The sequence below is a fragment of the Oncorhynchus mykiss genome, chromosome 23 (assembly GCF_013265735.2).
Source record: "Oncorhynchus mykiss isolate Arlee chromosome 23, USDA_OmykA_1.1, whole genome shotgun sequence".
NCBI classification, from domain to species: Eukaryota; Metazoa; Chordata; class Actinopteri; order Salmoniformes; family Salmonidae; genus Oncorhynchus; species Oncorhynchus mykiss.
Genome location: NC_048587.1, coordinates 58,532,439 through 58,547,831, shown reverse-complemented (window position 1 = coordinate 58,547,831; position 15,393 = coordinate 58,532,439). Strand labels below are relative to the sequence as shown.

General features: G+C 43.3%; 1 protein-coding gene across 8 annotated transcripts in view; it reads left to right on the top strand.

Annotated features, from left to right (window-relative positions):
- The window catches only part of LOC110503044 (neurexin-1a), a 738,556-nt gene that overhangs the window by 219,382 nt on the left and 503,781 nt on the right, over positions 1–15,393 (top strand). For 5 of the 8 annotated variants that reach the window (XM_036960889.1, XM_036960887.1, XM_036960882.1 and 2 more), the window contains 3 exons: positions 1,707–2,008; positions 3,936–3,959; positions 5,106–5,267. In XM_036960889.1, coding sequence (XP_036816784.1) covers positions 1,707–2,008; positions 3,936–3,959; positions 5,106–5,267 — 488 coding nt within the window. The remainder of the gene's footprint in view (positions 1–1,706; positions 2,009–3,935; positions 3,960–5,105; positions 5,268–15,393) is intronic. The other 3 variants (XM_036960888.1, XM_036960884.1, XM_036960883.1) reach the window with 1 other exon arrangement.

Sequence of the window (15,393 nt, the reverse complement as noted above, 5' to 3'; positions counted from 1 at the left end):
TGTGAAGCATAAACCAAACCAGAAGTTCTGGTGACAGAGTCGCTACCTTCTGATTGGTTTAGGCATGTGTGACTTTGAGGAATTTCCAGCAAAATCCTAAACAAGGCAAATATACAGTGAACTTGAAGTTGGTCCACCACCAGGTCCACATTACCTGGTCCACACTACCTGGTCCACACTGCCTGGTACACATGACCTGGTCCACACTACCTGGTACACTACCTGGTCCACATGCGCTGGTACACTTCCTGACACACTACCTGGTCCACACTACCTGGTGTACTACCTGGTACGCATGACCTGGTCCACACTACCTGGTACACTACCTGGTCCACATGAGCTGGTACACTTCCTGGTACACTACCTGGTACATTACCTGGTCCATGGTACCTGGTCCACACTACCTGGTACATTACCTGGTCCACACTACTTGGTAAACTACCTGGTCCACACTACTTGGTAAACTACCTGGTCCACACTACCTGGTACACTACCTGGTACACTACCTGGTCCACACAACCGGGTCCATGGTACCTGGTCCACACTACCTGTTCCACACTACTTGGTAAACTAACTGGTCCACACTATCTGGTACACTACCTGGTACACATTACCTGGTCCACACTAACTGAGAGACAGGTAAGAACTTGAGACAAGGCTTCCTGTTGCTTTCTGGGGCACCGTGAGTAGCAGGTCACAAGGTTTTTATGCAAACCCCCTATGTGGTAGGCTACAGTCAGTATCAGTAATGCAGTAAATTGGAGGACCAATATATAGGTACACCGGTAAATACTGTACAGAGCCAGCCCTTAACAGAACAGTCTTTATTTGTCGATGGCCATATCATCCCATTTTAACACCGCAAGCCAAGTCCAAACTGAATGCCAAGTGATGTAGCCTAACCTTTTTGAAATATTCCTTTATATTCTGTACAGCTACATCAAATCAAATGTTATTGGTCACCTGACATGATGACTCCTTGCTGTCCCCAGTCCACCTGGCCGTGCTGCTGCTCCAGTTTCAACTGTTCTGCCTTATTATTATTGGACCATGCTGGTCATTTATGAACATTTGAACATCTTGGCCATGTTCTGTTATAATCTCCACCCGGCACAGCCAGAAGAGGACTGGCCACCCCACATAGCCTGGTTCCTCTCTAGGTTTCTTCCTAGGTTTTGGCCTTTCTAGGGAGTTTTTCCTAGCCACCGTGCTTCTACACCTGCATTGCTTGCTGTTTGGGGTTTTAGGCTGGGTTTCTGTACAGCACTTTGAGATATCAGCTGATGTACGAAGGGCTATATAAATACATTTGATTTGATTTGGTCACATACACATATTTATCAGATATTATTGCGGGTGTAGCGAAATAATTGTGTTCCTAGCTCCAACATTGCAGTATTATCGAACAATTCACAACAATACACACATATCGAAAATCAAAATAATGGAATTAAGAAATATATACTAAATATTAGGACGAGCAATGTCAGAGTCCGGAGTATGAATATATATACTGTATGACATTAGTAAAATAGTATATAAACATTATTAAGGTGACCAGTGATTCCATGTACATCGGGCAGCAACCTCTAAGGTGGATAGCTAAGCAGCCGAGCTACAGGAAATGTAGGAGTTGTTCCTCTTCCCTCACTTCTGTTGTAAAACTCAATGCCTCTATCTCTCTCCCTCTCTTTGTCATCTTACAGGAAAAGAAGACTACGTGGCGACCTTCAAGGGATCTGAGTTCTTCTGCTACGACTTGTCCTTGAACCCGATCCAGAGCAGCAGCGACGAGATCACCCTGTCCTTCAAGACGTTACAGAGGAACGGTCTGATGCTTCACACGGGGAAGTCTGCAGACTATGTCAACCTGGCCCTGAAAAACGGAGCTGTATCGCTGGTCATTAATTTGGGATCTGGAGCCTTTGAAGCTCTGGTGGAACCGGTCAATGGGAAATTCAATGACAATGATTGGCATGATGTCAAAGTTACAAGGAATCTACGTCAGGTAACAGTACAGAGGGGGACTGCCATGGAGACTTAGTATTAAACTAGTTTAGATGAGCTACATTTGATTGAATTTGATTTGATCTGTAATAAGTATTGAGGAAGGTGGTGCTGCATTTGAGGAGGGACACATATAGACCAATGGTAGGCATCGATTGAGGACAGACCATGGAATATCAGAGGCATCAATAGTGGAAAGACCATGTCACTTTGTTCAGAGAAGCTGATCTCTGAGTCATCCATTTATTTTCCCTCTATAGTTGTGGCCACAATGAACAGCCTCTATTGACTATTAGAGGATCAGCCTTCTCCTTGGTGACCTCTGGGTCTTTGGCTGCTTAACACATGCTATTTGTACTGAAAATACAAAGCACGCGAATATGGGTTTTTATGTTAGAATACAGCTTGGAAAGATTGCTACAGTTACACCCCAAAAAAAGTAAACCACTGAATTAAGAAACATATAAGCAACACAGTTTACAAGTGACACAGTTTGCTTTATGCCATATTGGTGGAAGTACAGAATATAATGGATTTCCTTTCACTTGTACAGCATCTTACCAACACACCAGCTCTCTAGATGTGTTCCTGCTCACAGCATCTTACCAACACACCGGCTCTCTAGATGTGTTCCTGATCACAGCATCCTACCAACACACTAGCTTTCTAGATGTGTTCCTGCTCACAGCATCCTACCAACACACTAGCTCTCTAGATGTGTTCCTGCTCACAGCATCCTACCAACACACCAGCTCTCTAGATGTGTTCCTGCTCACAGCATCCTAACAACACACTAGCTTTCTAGATGTGTTCCTGCTCACAGCATCCTACCATCACACTAGCTTTCTAGATGTGTTCCTGCTCACAGCATCCTACCAACACACCAGCTCTCTAGATGTGTTCCTGCTCACAGCATCTTACCAACACACCGGCTCTCTAGATGTGTTCCTGATCACAGCATCCTACCAACACACCAGCTCTCTAGATGTGTTCCTGCTCACAGCATCCTACCAACACACTAGCTCTCTAGATGTGTTCCTGCTCACCTGGTAGTGGATTGTTTCTTTTAAAACACCACACCGACAGGTTTAAAAAACGAGGTTTAAAAAAATGATATAGATAATTTGAGTAATGTTAAATTTGAATTGATTTGTCAAAACATTAAGAATGTATAATGAAAGTGCATGCTCAACAGGGGAATCCAATCTCCATTATCCTTCTCATTTTGTGTCAGGGTCTTCTTTGCTTTGTCTCATTGCAGTAAAGTGATCCTAAAGTCCATCAATAAGACCAAAATGGAGGTACAGCACTGTAAGATGAGATCCTGACCACCGACAGGGATTGGTCGGAATCGTGGTCCAAAACCTGAAAATCCTGAAAATAGTCCAATGAAAATGATTATATAATTAACCCAAAGCATCCAAAGATAAAGAATAACAATCTGAAGGACTTTCGTTAAAGAGGGTCGACTGATGTGCTTTAGGCATTCTCTCTTATTAACCATTTGTTTTCTGTCAGTTATACCATGTCAGAGGGGTGTGGGGTTGTTGATGCCTACCCAGGGCAGTCCAGTCTACATGGACAGTCCCATGTAGACCATAGGGAGTCATCGAGCGATCCAATACGAGCTTGCTCACTTCCACTGTGGGAGCATATTCACTAGTCTTCCTTAGTCTGTTTTTTTTTTTCTTGTAAAAATAACTTATTTTGCCCTTTTTTACTCTATGTTACTAACATGCTTTGAAAAACAACAACTAACATGTCATTCATGGAATGTGTCATACTACTAACCAATATATTTTTTTAACGTTTATTTACAACAACAACAATGTGCTAACTTTTGGTAGTTAACCATCATCTCTTTTTTGAGTAACTATCGTTATTCTGTTGACAGTTTTTCATTTCCTTTCTCCCCCCTCTCCACAAAGCACTCAGGCATTGGACACGCTATGGTAAACAAACTCCATTGTTCGGTAGATATCATTCTAATTGTTTCTTAGTTTGGGTTTGCCGTGTGTTTCTTTTCTATCTTTTCTTACTGTAGACGTCATTAACAAAAAAAAGGGGAACTGCGGTTGGTACTCTTTCTGCTTACCTTTTGACCTCCTTTTTATTTTGACACTATTTTCATCCGTTGGTTGGATTTCACCACTTCCTGTTATTTTCACTTCCTGTATCCTGTCCAATCACATTTTTAGGAGCATCGTTTCAAGCCTTTTGCATCAAGCAGTGGTTATCAAAGGAGGACCAATGTCTGTCTCCTGCCTGGCTGGCCGGATGCTCATTGGCTCAGCCAGTGATCTATTTCCCATTCACTCTGCATGGCATGCACTCTGAATGCTGCTCTGTACGCTGCACATGCTCATACTACCCACTATTCGTCCAGGGCAGCTGTCGTTTTCATTGGTGCTTTTTCTTCTGGTCCTTGCTGGTGATTTTTCATCATCTGCTTCTGCATGCATCCGACACGAGCGCAAAGTGTCAGATTAAATCGATTAGCAAACACTATCTTGGGAAGTTTTTATTTTGTGTGTTTGCATGCAAAAAGAAAATACTAAAACGCCTTACTTTTGTATTTCTGAAAAAAATAATTTCTGGTATGTCATTAACCAAACGCTAAACATGTGGTTGTGGCTTCTACTTGCTTGTTACTTTCTATATGTAACCCACTTGCACGCTATATATTTTTTTTCTTCTGAAAACAAACTGCTGATGAACTTTTACTAATATGTAAACTTAGCAAAACTAACCTAGATAACATTCTACTAACACCATTTTTGTGTCTGCTGAAATTACTTTGAGTTGCAGTAGGGGCTAACTTACTAACACACTTAGTCTTGGGCAACTAAATAACTCCCTAGCTAACTCGCTTTATCATTCCCTTGGAGGGCTAGCCATCTACTTCTCAAACAACTAATCCTAAACTGGACAGAATAAACCAAAAACAAGAAAATAAAAAAACAGACATGAAAATGGGTTTCTACAATCTTTACCAAACATCTATAGAAGAACAATTATGTGGCAAAAAGCCACTGGACTGAGAGCTCTGATAGGCTATCAGAGTATAGCGTGTCCTTTCCCTGTGCTTTGTTGTCTAGGTAACTATATCCGTGGATGGGATACTGACCACCACAGGGTATACTCAAGAAGACTACACCATGCTAGGCTCCGACGACTTTTTCTATGTTGGCGGGAGTCCTAGCACGGCTGACCTGCCTGGATCACCTGTTAGCAACAACTTTATGGGTTGTCTAAAAGAGGTAAACACCCACACACTGCACAGTGCTCTCAGGTTAGAGGGAGTGGGCATCGCACCACACACTGCACAGTGCTCTCAGGGTACAGGGAGTGGGCATCACACCACACACTGCACAGTGCTCTCAGGGTACAGGGAGTGGGCATCACACCACACACTGCACAGTGCTCTTAGGGTACAGGGAGTGGGCATCACACCACAACCTGCACAGTGCTCTCAGGGTACAGGGAGTGGGCATCACACCACACACTGCACAGTGCTCTCAGGGTACAGGGAGTGGGAATCACACCACACACTGCACAGTGCTCTCAGGGTACAGGGAGTGGGCCTCACACCACAACCTGCACAGTGCTCTCAGGGTACAGGGAGTGGGCATCACACCACACACTGCACAGTGCTCTCAGGGTACAGGGAGTGGAGTGTACAGTACCTCACTGTGAACGCGTAAGAATGTACTTTGTGTAATGTACTTTCTTCTTAATGCGTTTGAGCCATCAGTTGTGTTGTGAGAAGGTAGCAGTGGTTTACAGAAGATAGCCCTATTTGTAGTTGTGTCAGATAGGGAACCTGTCTCCCAACCTCATAACTAGCTATCAAGAAGCCGTTTCAGTCTATCAATCAAGTTAGAGTAACTAACTTGTCTAACTATCTTACCTGGCATGCCTGGTTGGTAGACGTTCAAAAAGTAAGAAATAATGTACTGAATAATGTACTGAATAAGTCTCACATTCCTTTAAATCTTTTACCCAGAGCTTAGCAGATAAGCATTTTTCACTTCTTAAAAAAAACAGTCAGAATGATACAGAATGCTCAAGAGGGATGCTTAGATATGTGGACAAATATACATATTTTTTTTACATAAAGTTAAGCACAATGATTATAGCTGTAGATTGCAGGGAAAAAAAGCTGTTTCAGTTGTTTGAAAAATTATAAATTCTCCAATTTACAGACGGGGTATGATGCCCCCCCCAGACCACACCCCTCTGGACCACCCCCAGTCATCCTCACATATATTGTTCCCCCAGATTTTTGGGGTGCATGATGTCCCTTGTTTTAAGTCAAATCTGTCCCAACACTACATATATATCCCTTTCATACCTCAGAGGGGGTGTTCCTGCCAAGACAAATGTGTTTTCAGAACCTAAAGCAAAAGTTCTAAATCGGTTACAACATATTTTGGTGAACACACCATATACAGTGCCTTGCGAAAGTATTCGGCCCCCTTGAACTTTGAGACCTTTTGCCACATTTCAGGCTTCAAACATAAAGATATAAAACTGTATTTTTTTGTGAAGAATCAACAACAAGTGGGACACAATCATGAAGTGGAACAACATTTATTGGATATTTCAAACTTTTTTAACAAATCAAAACCTGAAAAATTGGGCGTGCAAAATTATTCAGCCCCCTTAAGTTAATACTTTGTAGCGCCACCTTTTGCTGCGATTACAGCTGTAAGTCGCTTGGGGTATGTCTCTATCAGTTTTGCACATCGAGAGACTGAAATGTTTTCCCATTCCTCCTTGCAAAACAGCTCGAGCTCAGTGAGGTTGGATGGAGATCATTTGTGAACAGCAGTTTTCAGTTCTTTCCACAGATTCTCGATTGGATTCAGGTCTGGACTTTGACTTGGCCATTCTAACACCTGGATATGTTTATTTTTGAACCATTCCATTGTAGATTTTGCTTTATGTTTTGGATCATTGTCTTGTTGGAAGACAAATCTCCGTCCCAGTCTCAGGTCTTTTGCAGACTCCATCAGGTTTTCTTCCAGAATGGTTCTGTATTTGGCTCCATCCATCTTCCCATCAATTTGAACCATCTTCCCTGTCCCTGCTGAAGAAAAGCAGGCCCAAGCCATGATGCTGCCACCACCATGTTTGACAGTGGGGATGGTGTGTTCAGCTGTGTTGCTTTTACGCCAAACATAACGTTTTGCATTGTTGCCAAAAAGTTCAATTTTGGTTTCATCTGACCAGAGCACCTTCTTCCACATGTTTGGTGTGTCTCCCAGGTGGCTTGTATCAAACTTTAAACGACACTTTTTATGGATATCTTTAAGAAATGGCTTTCTTCTTGCCACTCTTCCATAAAGGCCAGATTTGTGCAATATACGACTGATTGTTGTCCTATGGACAGAGTCTCCCACCTCAGCTGTAGATCTCTGCAGTTCATCCAGAGTGATCATGGGCCTCTTGGCTGCATCTCTGATCAGTCTTCTCCTTGTATGAGCTGAAAGTTTAGAGGGACGGCCAGGTCTTGGTAGATTTGCAGTGGTCTGATACTCCTTCCATTTCAATATTATCGCTTGCACAGTGCTCCTTGGGATGTTTAAAGCTTGGGAAATCTTTTGTATCCAAATCCGGCTTTAAACGTCTTCACAACAGTATCTCGGACCTGCCTGGTGTGTTCCTTGTTCTTCATGATGCTCTCTGCGCTTTTAACGGACCTCTGAGACTATCACAGTGCAGGTGCATTTATACGGAGTCTTGATTACACACAGGTGGATTGTATTTATCATCATTAGTCATTTAGGTCAACATTGGATCATTCAGAGATCCTCACTGAACTTCTGGAGAGAGTTTGCTGCACTGAAAGTAAAGGGGCTGAATAATTTTGCACGTCCAATTTTTCAGTTTTTGATTTGTTAAAAACGTTTGAAATATCCAATAAATGTCGTTCCACTTCATGATTGTGTCCCACTTGTTGTTGATTCTTCAAAAAAAAATTCAGTTTTATATCTTTATGTTTGAAGCCTGAAATGTGGCAAAAGGTTGCAAAGTTCAAGGGGGCCGAATACTTTCGCAAGGCACTGTATATATGCTTTACAATCAAAAGATAGACACAGTGCCGTTTCTGTAATATCAGGATCTGTCAATTCAAGATCTGACAGTTCTCTGTAGTTTCCAAAGACGCTTCGCAATAATATTATACATGTTGAAGATATGCATCCATCCTGGACCATGCTGATAAAGGGAGTTGTTTCAATTTTCCCTTTCTACGTTATTTTCTGCTTAATATTACATTGGCTGCTTAATGGGATGCTGACCCAAAAAATATTTTCACATCAGCAGCCACCAAGGAATACAGTTTTATCTCGAGACGTGACATCAGCAGCCACCAAGGAATACAGTTTTATCTCGAGACGTGACATCAGCAGCCACCAAGGAATACAGTTTTATCTCGAGACGTGACATCAGCAGCCACCAAGAAATACAGTTTTATCTCGAGACGTGACATCAGCAGCCACCAAGAAATACAGTTTTATCTCGAGACGTGACATCAGCAGCCACCAAGAAATACAGTTTTATCTCGAGACGTGACATCAGCAGCCACCAAGGAATACAGTTTTATCTCGAGACGTGACATCAGCAGCCACCAAGAAATACAGTTTTATCTCGAGACGTGACATCAGCAGCCACCAAGAAATACAGTTTTATCTCGAGACGTGACATCAGCAGCCACCAAGGAATACAGTTTTATCTCGAGACGTGACATCAGCAGCCACCAAGGAATACAGTTTTATCTCGAGACGTGACATCAGCAGCCACCAAGGAATACAGTTTTATCTCGAGACGTGACATCAGCAGCCACCAAGGAATACAGTTTTATCTCGAGACGTGACATCAGCAGCCACCAAGGAATACAGTTTTATCTCGAGACGTGACATCAGCAGCCACCAAGAAATACAGTTTTATCTCGAGACGTGACATCAGCAGCCACCAAGGAATACAGTTTTATCTCGAGACGTGACATCAGCAGCCACCAAGGAATACAGTTTTATCTCGAGACGTGACATCGCCTCCCATTCTCTTCCCTCTCTCTCTCTCTCTCTCTCTCTCTCTCTTGCTCTCGCTCTCTCTCTCTCTCTCTCTCTCTCTCTCTCTCTCTCTCTCTCTTTTCAGTAGCTTTTCCCCTTCTCTTCCTCCTGTAGTGTCCTACATTTCTCCTTTTCTTCTCCTCACCCCAGCCAAGGGTGTCATCCTCACGAAACCTAACAGAAAAGTTCTCATGCAACGGAGTCTTAATGAGCAGGGTGCAGACCACATGTCCATGCTCCATCTCTTCCTCGTTAGGGCTAGAGCTCGTTAGGGGCTAGAGCTCGTTAGGGGGTTCTATCTCATTAGGGGCATGCGTGTCTTCGTTAGAGGGGTGCTTCTGAGATGATACATGGATCCGCGTCCCAAATGGCATGCTATTGCCATAGAGTTCTGGTCAAAACTAAGGCTCTATGTAGGGAATAGGGTGCAATTTGGGATTCTCACATGGTGTAAACACTGACATCTGGTTGGTGGTGCCCTCCTTGCAGTCTGCTAGGGTGTGTCCCCAATGGCACCCTATTCCCTATGGAATAGGGTGGAGTTTGGGCTGCACAGCTACTCCTGTCAGTCCACCACACCACAGGGGGGCACACTAGAGAAAAACAAAAATCCTCTTCTGTGTTTTTCTAGGCTGGGATCAAGGCTGGAGTGCTGGCAGTTGGCAGTGATGAGTGCTACATATAGTTACTATGAAGTGTCCCAGAGGAAGAGAGACTAGATGGGATACAGTTTAGTCAAATTGACATCAAAAGTAGCTAACCCTAACCCTTTTGCTAACATTAACCGAATCTACTGCAACTTTGACAGAAGCTGTATCTTTTCTAGGCAAAACCCTGTTCTGTAGGCAATGGTTGCAGGAAGATGACATATGACATATGGTCAAGCAGCAGCAAGTTGCCTTGGCAACTCTTATTGATGACATGTTCCTGTGGCGTAGTGACACTGTTCTCACATGCTTCAAGAGGGCCACAATTGTTCCTGTTCCCAAGAAAGCTAAGTTAACTGAGCCAAACAACTATCGCCCCGTGGCACTCACTTCCGTCATCATGAAGTGCTTTGAGAGACTAGTCAAGGATCATATCACCTCCAATCTACATGATACCCTCGACCCACTCCAATTTGCTTACTACCCCAATAGGTCCACATACGACGCAATCGCAATCACACTGCACACTGCCCTAACCCATCTGGACAAGAGGAATACCTATGTAAGAATGCTGTTCATCGACTACAGCTCAGCATTTAACACCATAGTACCCTCCAAACTCGTCATTAAGCTCGAGACCCTGGGTCTTGACGCCGCCCTGTGCAACTAGGTCCTGGACTTTCTGACGGGCCGCCCCCATGTGGTAAGGGTAGAAAACAACGTCTCCACCCCGCTGATCCTCAACACTGGGGCCCCTCAACACTGGGAACCCACAAGGGTGCATTCTCAGCCCTCTCCTGTACTCCCTGTTCATCCATAACTGCGTGGCCATGCACACCTCTAACTCTATCATCAAGTTTGCAGACACTACGGTGGTATGCTTGATTACCAACTCCTTACCAACTCCGCCTACAGAAAGGAGGTGAGGGCCCTCGGAGTGTGGTGTCTGGAAAATAACCTCACACTCAATGTCAACAAAACAAAGGAGATGATCGTGGACTTCAGAAAACAGCAGAGGGAGCAGCCCCCTATCCACATCGACGGGACAGTAGTGGAGAAGGTGGAAAGTTTTAAGTTCCTGGGCGTACACATCACAGACAAACTGAAATGGTCCACCCACACAGACAGTGTGGTGAAGAAGGCGCAACAGCTCCTCTTCAACCTCAGGAGGCCGAAGAAATTTGGCTTATCATCAAAAACACTCACTGCCTTTTACAGATGCACAATCGAGAGCATCCTGTCGGGTTGCATAACAGCCTGGTACAGCAACTGCTCCGCCCACAACCGTAAGGCTCTCCAGAGGGTAGTGAGGTCTGCACAACGCATCACCAGGGGCAGTCTACCTGCCCTCCAGGATACCTACACCACCCGTTGTGACAGGAAGGCCAAAAAGATCATCAAGGACAACAACCACCCGAGCCACTGCCTGTTCACCCCGCTATCATCCAGAAGACGAGGTCAGTACAGGTGCATCAAAGCAGGGACCGAGAGACTGAAAAACAGCTTCTATCTCAAGGCCATCAGACTGTTAAACAGCCATCACTAACATTGAGTGGCTGCTGCCAACATACTGACTTAAATCTCTAGCCGTTTTAATAATTAAAAATAGTCACTTTAAACAATGCCACTTTATACAATGTTTACATACCCAACATTACTCATCTCATATGTATATACTGTACTCTATAACATCTACTGCATCTTGCAAATGCCGTTTGGCATTCGCTCATCCATATATTTATGTGACCAATACATTTTGATTTGATAAAATGTTGATTTGACCAACACCAGTCTTAGCTGCTGCTGTACTGTTATGTTTTCATGCCAAACACCAGTGCAGTAATAGCCTAGACAGACGTCATGGCTCCAGTCTGATAAGAAATTAGTGCAGTACCTTTCTCCTGTGACTGTAAGAGAACGGGAGGGAAAGAGAGAAAGAGAGAGAGGTAGAAAGCAAGAGAGAGTACAAGAGCATGAGAGAGAGTGAAAGAGAGGGAGGGAAGGGAGAGAGAGGGGGAGAAGGGATGATATAGGCCTGCCCAAAGACCCTTGGACCCTATGTGTTGACTCAGAGGATCAATTGCCCTTTATTGGCACAGCCTCTCCTCTCTTGGCTCCAGCATTACTAAAGCTTCTCCTCTCCTGGCTCCAGCATTACTAATTCCTCTCCTCTCTTGGCTCCAGCGTTACTAAATCCTCTCCTCTCTTGGCTCCAGTGTTACTAAATCCTCTCCTCTCTTGGCTCCAGCGTTACTAAATCCTCTCCTCTCTTGGCTCCAGCATTACTAAAGCCTCTCCTCTCTTGGCTCCAGCATTACTAAATCCTCTCCTCTCTTGGCTCCAGCGTTACTAAATCCTCTCCTCTCTTGGCTCCAGCATTACTAAAGCTTCTCCTCTCTTGGCTCCAGCATTACTAAATCCTCTCCTCTCTTGGCTCCAGCATTACTAAAGCCTCTCCTCTCTTGGCTCCAGCATTACTAAATCCTCTCCTCTCTTGGCTCCAGCGTTACTAAATCCTCTCCTCTCTTGGCTCCAGCATTACTAAAGCTTCTCCTCTCTTGGCTCCAGCATTACTAAAGCTTCTCCTCTCTTGGCTCCAGCATTACTAAAGCTTCTCCTCTCTTGGCTCCAGCGTTACTAAATCCTCTCCTCTCTTGGCTCCAGCGTTACTAAAGCTTCTCCTCTCTTGGCTCCAGCATTACTAAAGCTTCTCCTCTCTTGGCTCCAGCGTTACCAAAGCTTCTCCTCTCTTGGCTCCAGCATTACTAAAGTTTCTCCTCTCCTGGCTCCAGCTTTACTAAATCCTCTCCTTTCCTGGCTCCAGCATTACTAAAGCTCCCCTCTCCTGGCTCCAGCGTTACTAAATCCTCTCCTTTCCTGGCTCCAGCATTACTAAAGCTTCTCCTCTCTTGGCTCCAGCATTAATAAATCCTCTCCTCTCTTGGCTCCAGCGTTACTAAATCCTCTCCTCTCCTGGCTCCAGCGTTACTAAATCCTCTCTCTTTGTATTCTGCAGACCCTCTCCTCTCTCTCTCCATCTCTTTCTCTCTCTCTCTCCCTCTCTCTCTCTTTTCACTCTCTCTCAGCTCCTCTTTAGAGATATCATTCCCTCTCTCCCTACCTACCTCCCTCCACACACACCACTGCCAAGAGAATGTCAAGTTGGTTTTCTTTCTCCCACCAATAGGTTTAATCTATTTTCATGGTGTATCTGTAAACATGGCTTGAAAATTGCACTTGGCTCCATTACAGATTTCTGAATGACCTAAGCTTTTATCAAGCTGTTATTAAAAGTGTTTCTCAAAGAGATAAGATGAAATATCAAGATGCTAAATATTAGAACTGTATCCAGTTCAGTTAGTTGTGTAGAGTTGTATTGTTATACCGGTTTCGGATTGTCTCACCGTAGGCTTCAGACTGTTCCGATAGAAGTCTATGTACAGATGTACTGTAGGATCTTTATTTGATCACTCTTTTCTTGCTGAAACTTTCCCTGTACAGCAGTACTGTGTTCAACGTTTAAAAAGGCTTCTACGGTTTGTAATTTCCACTTTAAAATGTTAGAATTGATTTGCCCTAATGATAAATGTATCAACCCTTCCAAAAAATATCCATTAAGATCCTACATCTGTACTGTCCTGTAGTGGTCTTCTGTAGATCAATTGATAGAGCATGCAATGCCAGGATAGTGGGTTCGATTCCCGGGACTACCCACACGTAAATTGTATGTAAGCATGACTGTATGTCACTTTGAATTAGAGCAACATCCGTAAGGCATATATTATATTAGACAGTATAATGGTGCTGGAGCACCATAGAGATAACTACAGTACAGTCACTGCTGAAGCACCGTAGAGACAACTACAATACAGTCACTATTGAAGGACCACAGAGACAACTACAATACAGTCACTATTGAAGCACCGTAGAGACAACTACAGTACAGTCACTACTGACTTGTCTAATCGTCATGTGCTGCCCTGCTCTGCTCCGTGGATTTCACTCCAAAATAACAGATAAGTAGGTAAACTGCTGCTGTTCACTGAGAAATACAACAAACAAACAGACAAATAAACAAAGCTCCTTACTAACATGCTCCCACCTGATCCGAGCCTGTTTTCAGGTGAATGCCAAGCATAACAAGGAAACAACAGCATTGTTGTCCCACCATTAAGACACATCAAATATGCAGTTTGTATTTTATTTTTCAACTTGGTACTTACGAGAGAGAGAGAGAGAGAGATAGAGAGAGAGAGAGAGAGAGAGAGAGAGAGAGAGAGAGAGAGAGAGAGAGAAAGAGAGAGAGAGAGAGAGAGAGAGAGAGAGAGAGAAAGAGAGAGAGAGAGAGAGAGAAAGAGAGAGAGAGAGAGAGAGAGAGAGAGAGAGAGAGAGAGAGAGAGAAAGAGAGAGAGAGAGAGAGAGAGGAGAGTAACAGACTGTTAATCAGTAGGTTTAATCCTGTTTTATTTAACATCATTAAACTACACATCCCCTGCTAGACATAAAACAGAGAGAGAGAGGATTTCTCTGCACCCCTACGGGACACTGTTAAAGACGTAGCTCCTAATGAGCCTAGCTGTCGACACAACCTTAGCTTCACATTGTGAACGGGGAGAGAAAGAGAGAGGGAAATGCTCATCATAATAACATTTATACCATTCACAGACAAAGTCACACTTTATAATTGGGTTAACACAGTTGCTGGCACTCCAGAGGGTGACACTGATTGGGTTTACACTGCAGAAGGGTAAAAATGGATTGGCTTTATACTCCAGAAGGGTAACACTGATTGGGTTTACACTGCAGAAGGGTGACACTGATTGGGTTTACACTGCAGAAGGGTGACACTGATTGGGTTTACACTGCAGAAGGGTAACACTGATTGGGTTTGCACTGCAGAAGGGTGACACTGATTGGGTTTACACTGCAGGAGGGTGACACTGATTGGGTTTACACTGCAGAAGGGTGACACTGATTGGGTTTACACTGCAGAATGGTGAAACTGATTGACTTTATACTCCAGAAGGGTAACACTGATTGGGTTTACACTCCAAAGGAAACATTTTAAAGGGCCAGGAACAGTGTCATGTCATATAGATTAGATGAAGATTATGTCACAGAATTTCTCCACACTTATTTTCCTAACATTATAACTGTTCTGTTGTTCACTCTTTTCTGTTTGTTGAGATGCAGTGTTATTTACTGTATTCACAAAGACCTTATAGACTAAGAGTCAGAATCTGTATTCACAAAAAATGTGTAGATTAAGAGTCAGAATCTGTATTCACAAAAAATGTATCGATTAATAAGAGTCAGAATCTGTATTCACCAAAAAATTATAGATTAAGATTCAGCATCTGTGTTCACTAAACCCTTAGATTAAGTCAGAATCTGTATTCACAAAAAATTTATAGACTAAATCAGAATCTGTATTCACAAAAATGTATAGATTAAGAGTCAGAATCTGTATTCACAAACATTTGATAGACTAAATCAGAATCTTTATTCACAAAAACATTATAGATTAAGAGTCAGAATCTGTATTCACAAAAAAATTATAGACTAAATCAGAATCTGTATTCACAAAAAAACGTATAGACTAAGTCAGAATCTGTATTCACAAAAAACTTATAGACTAAGTCAGAATCTGTATTCACAAAAAA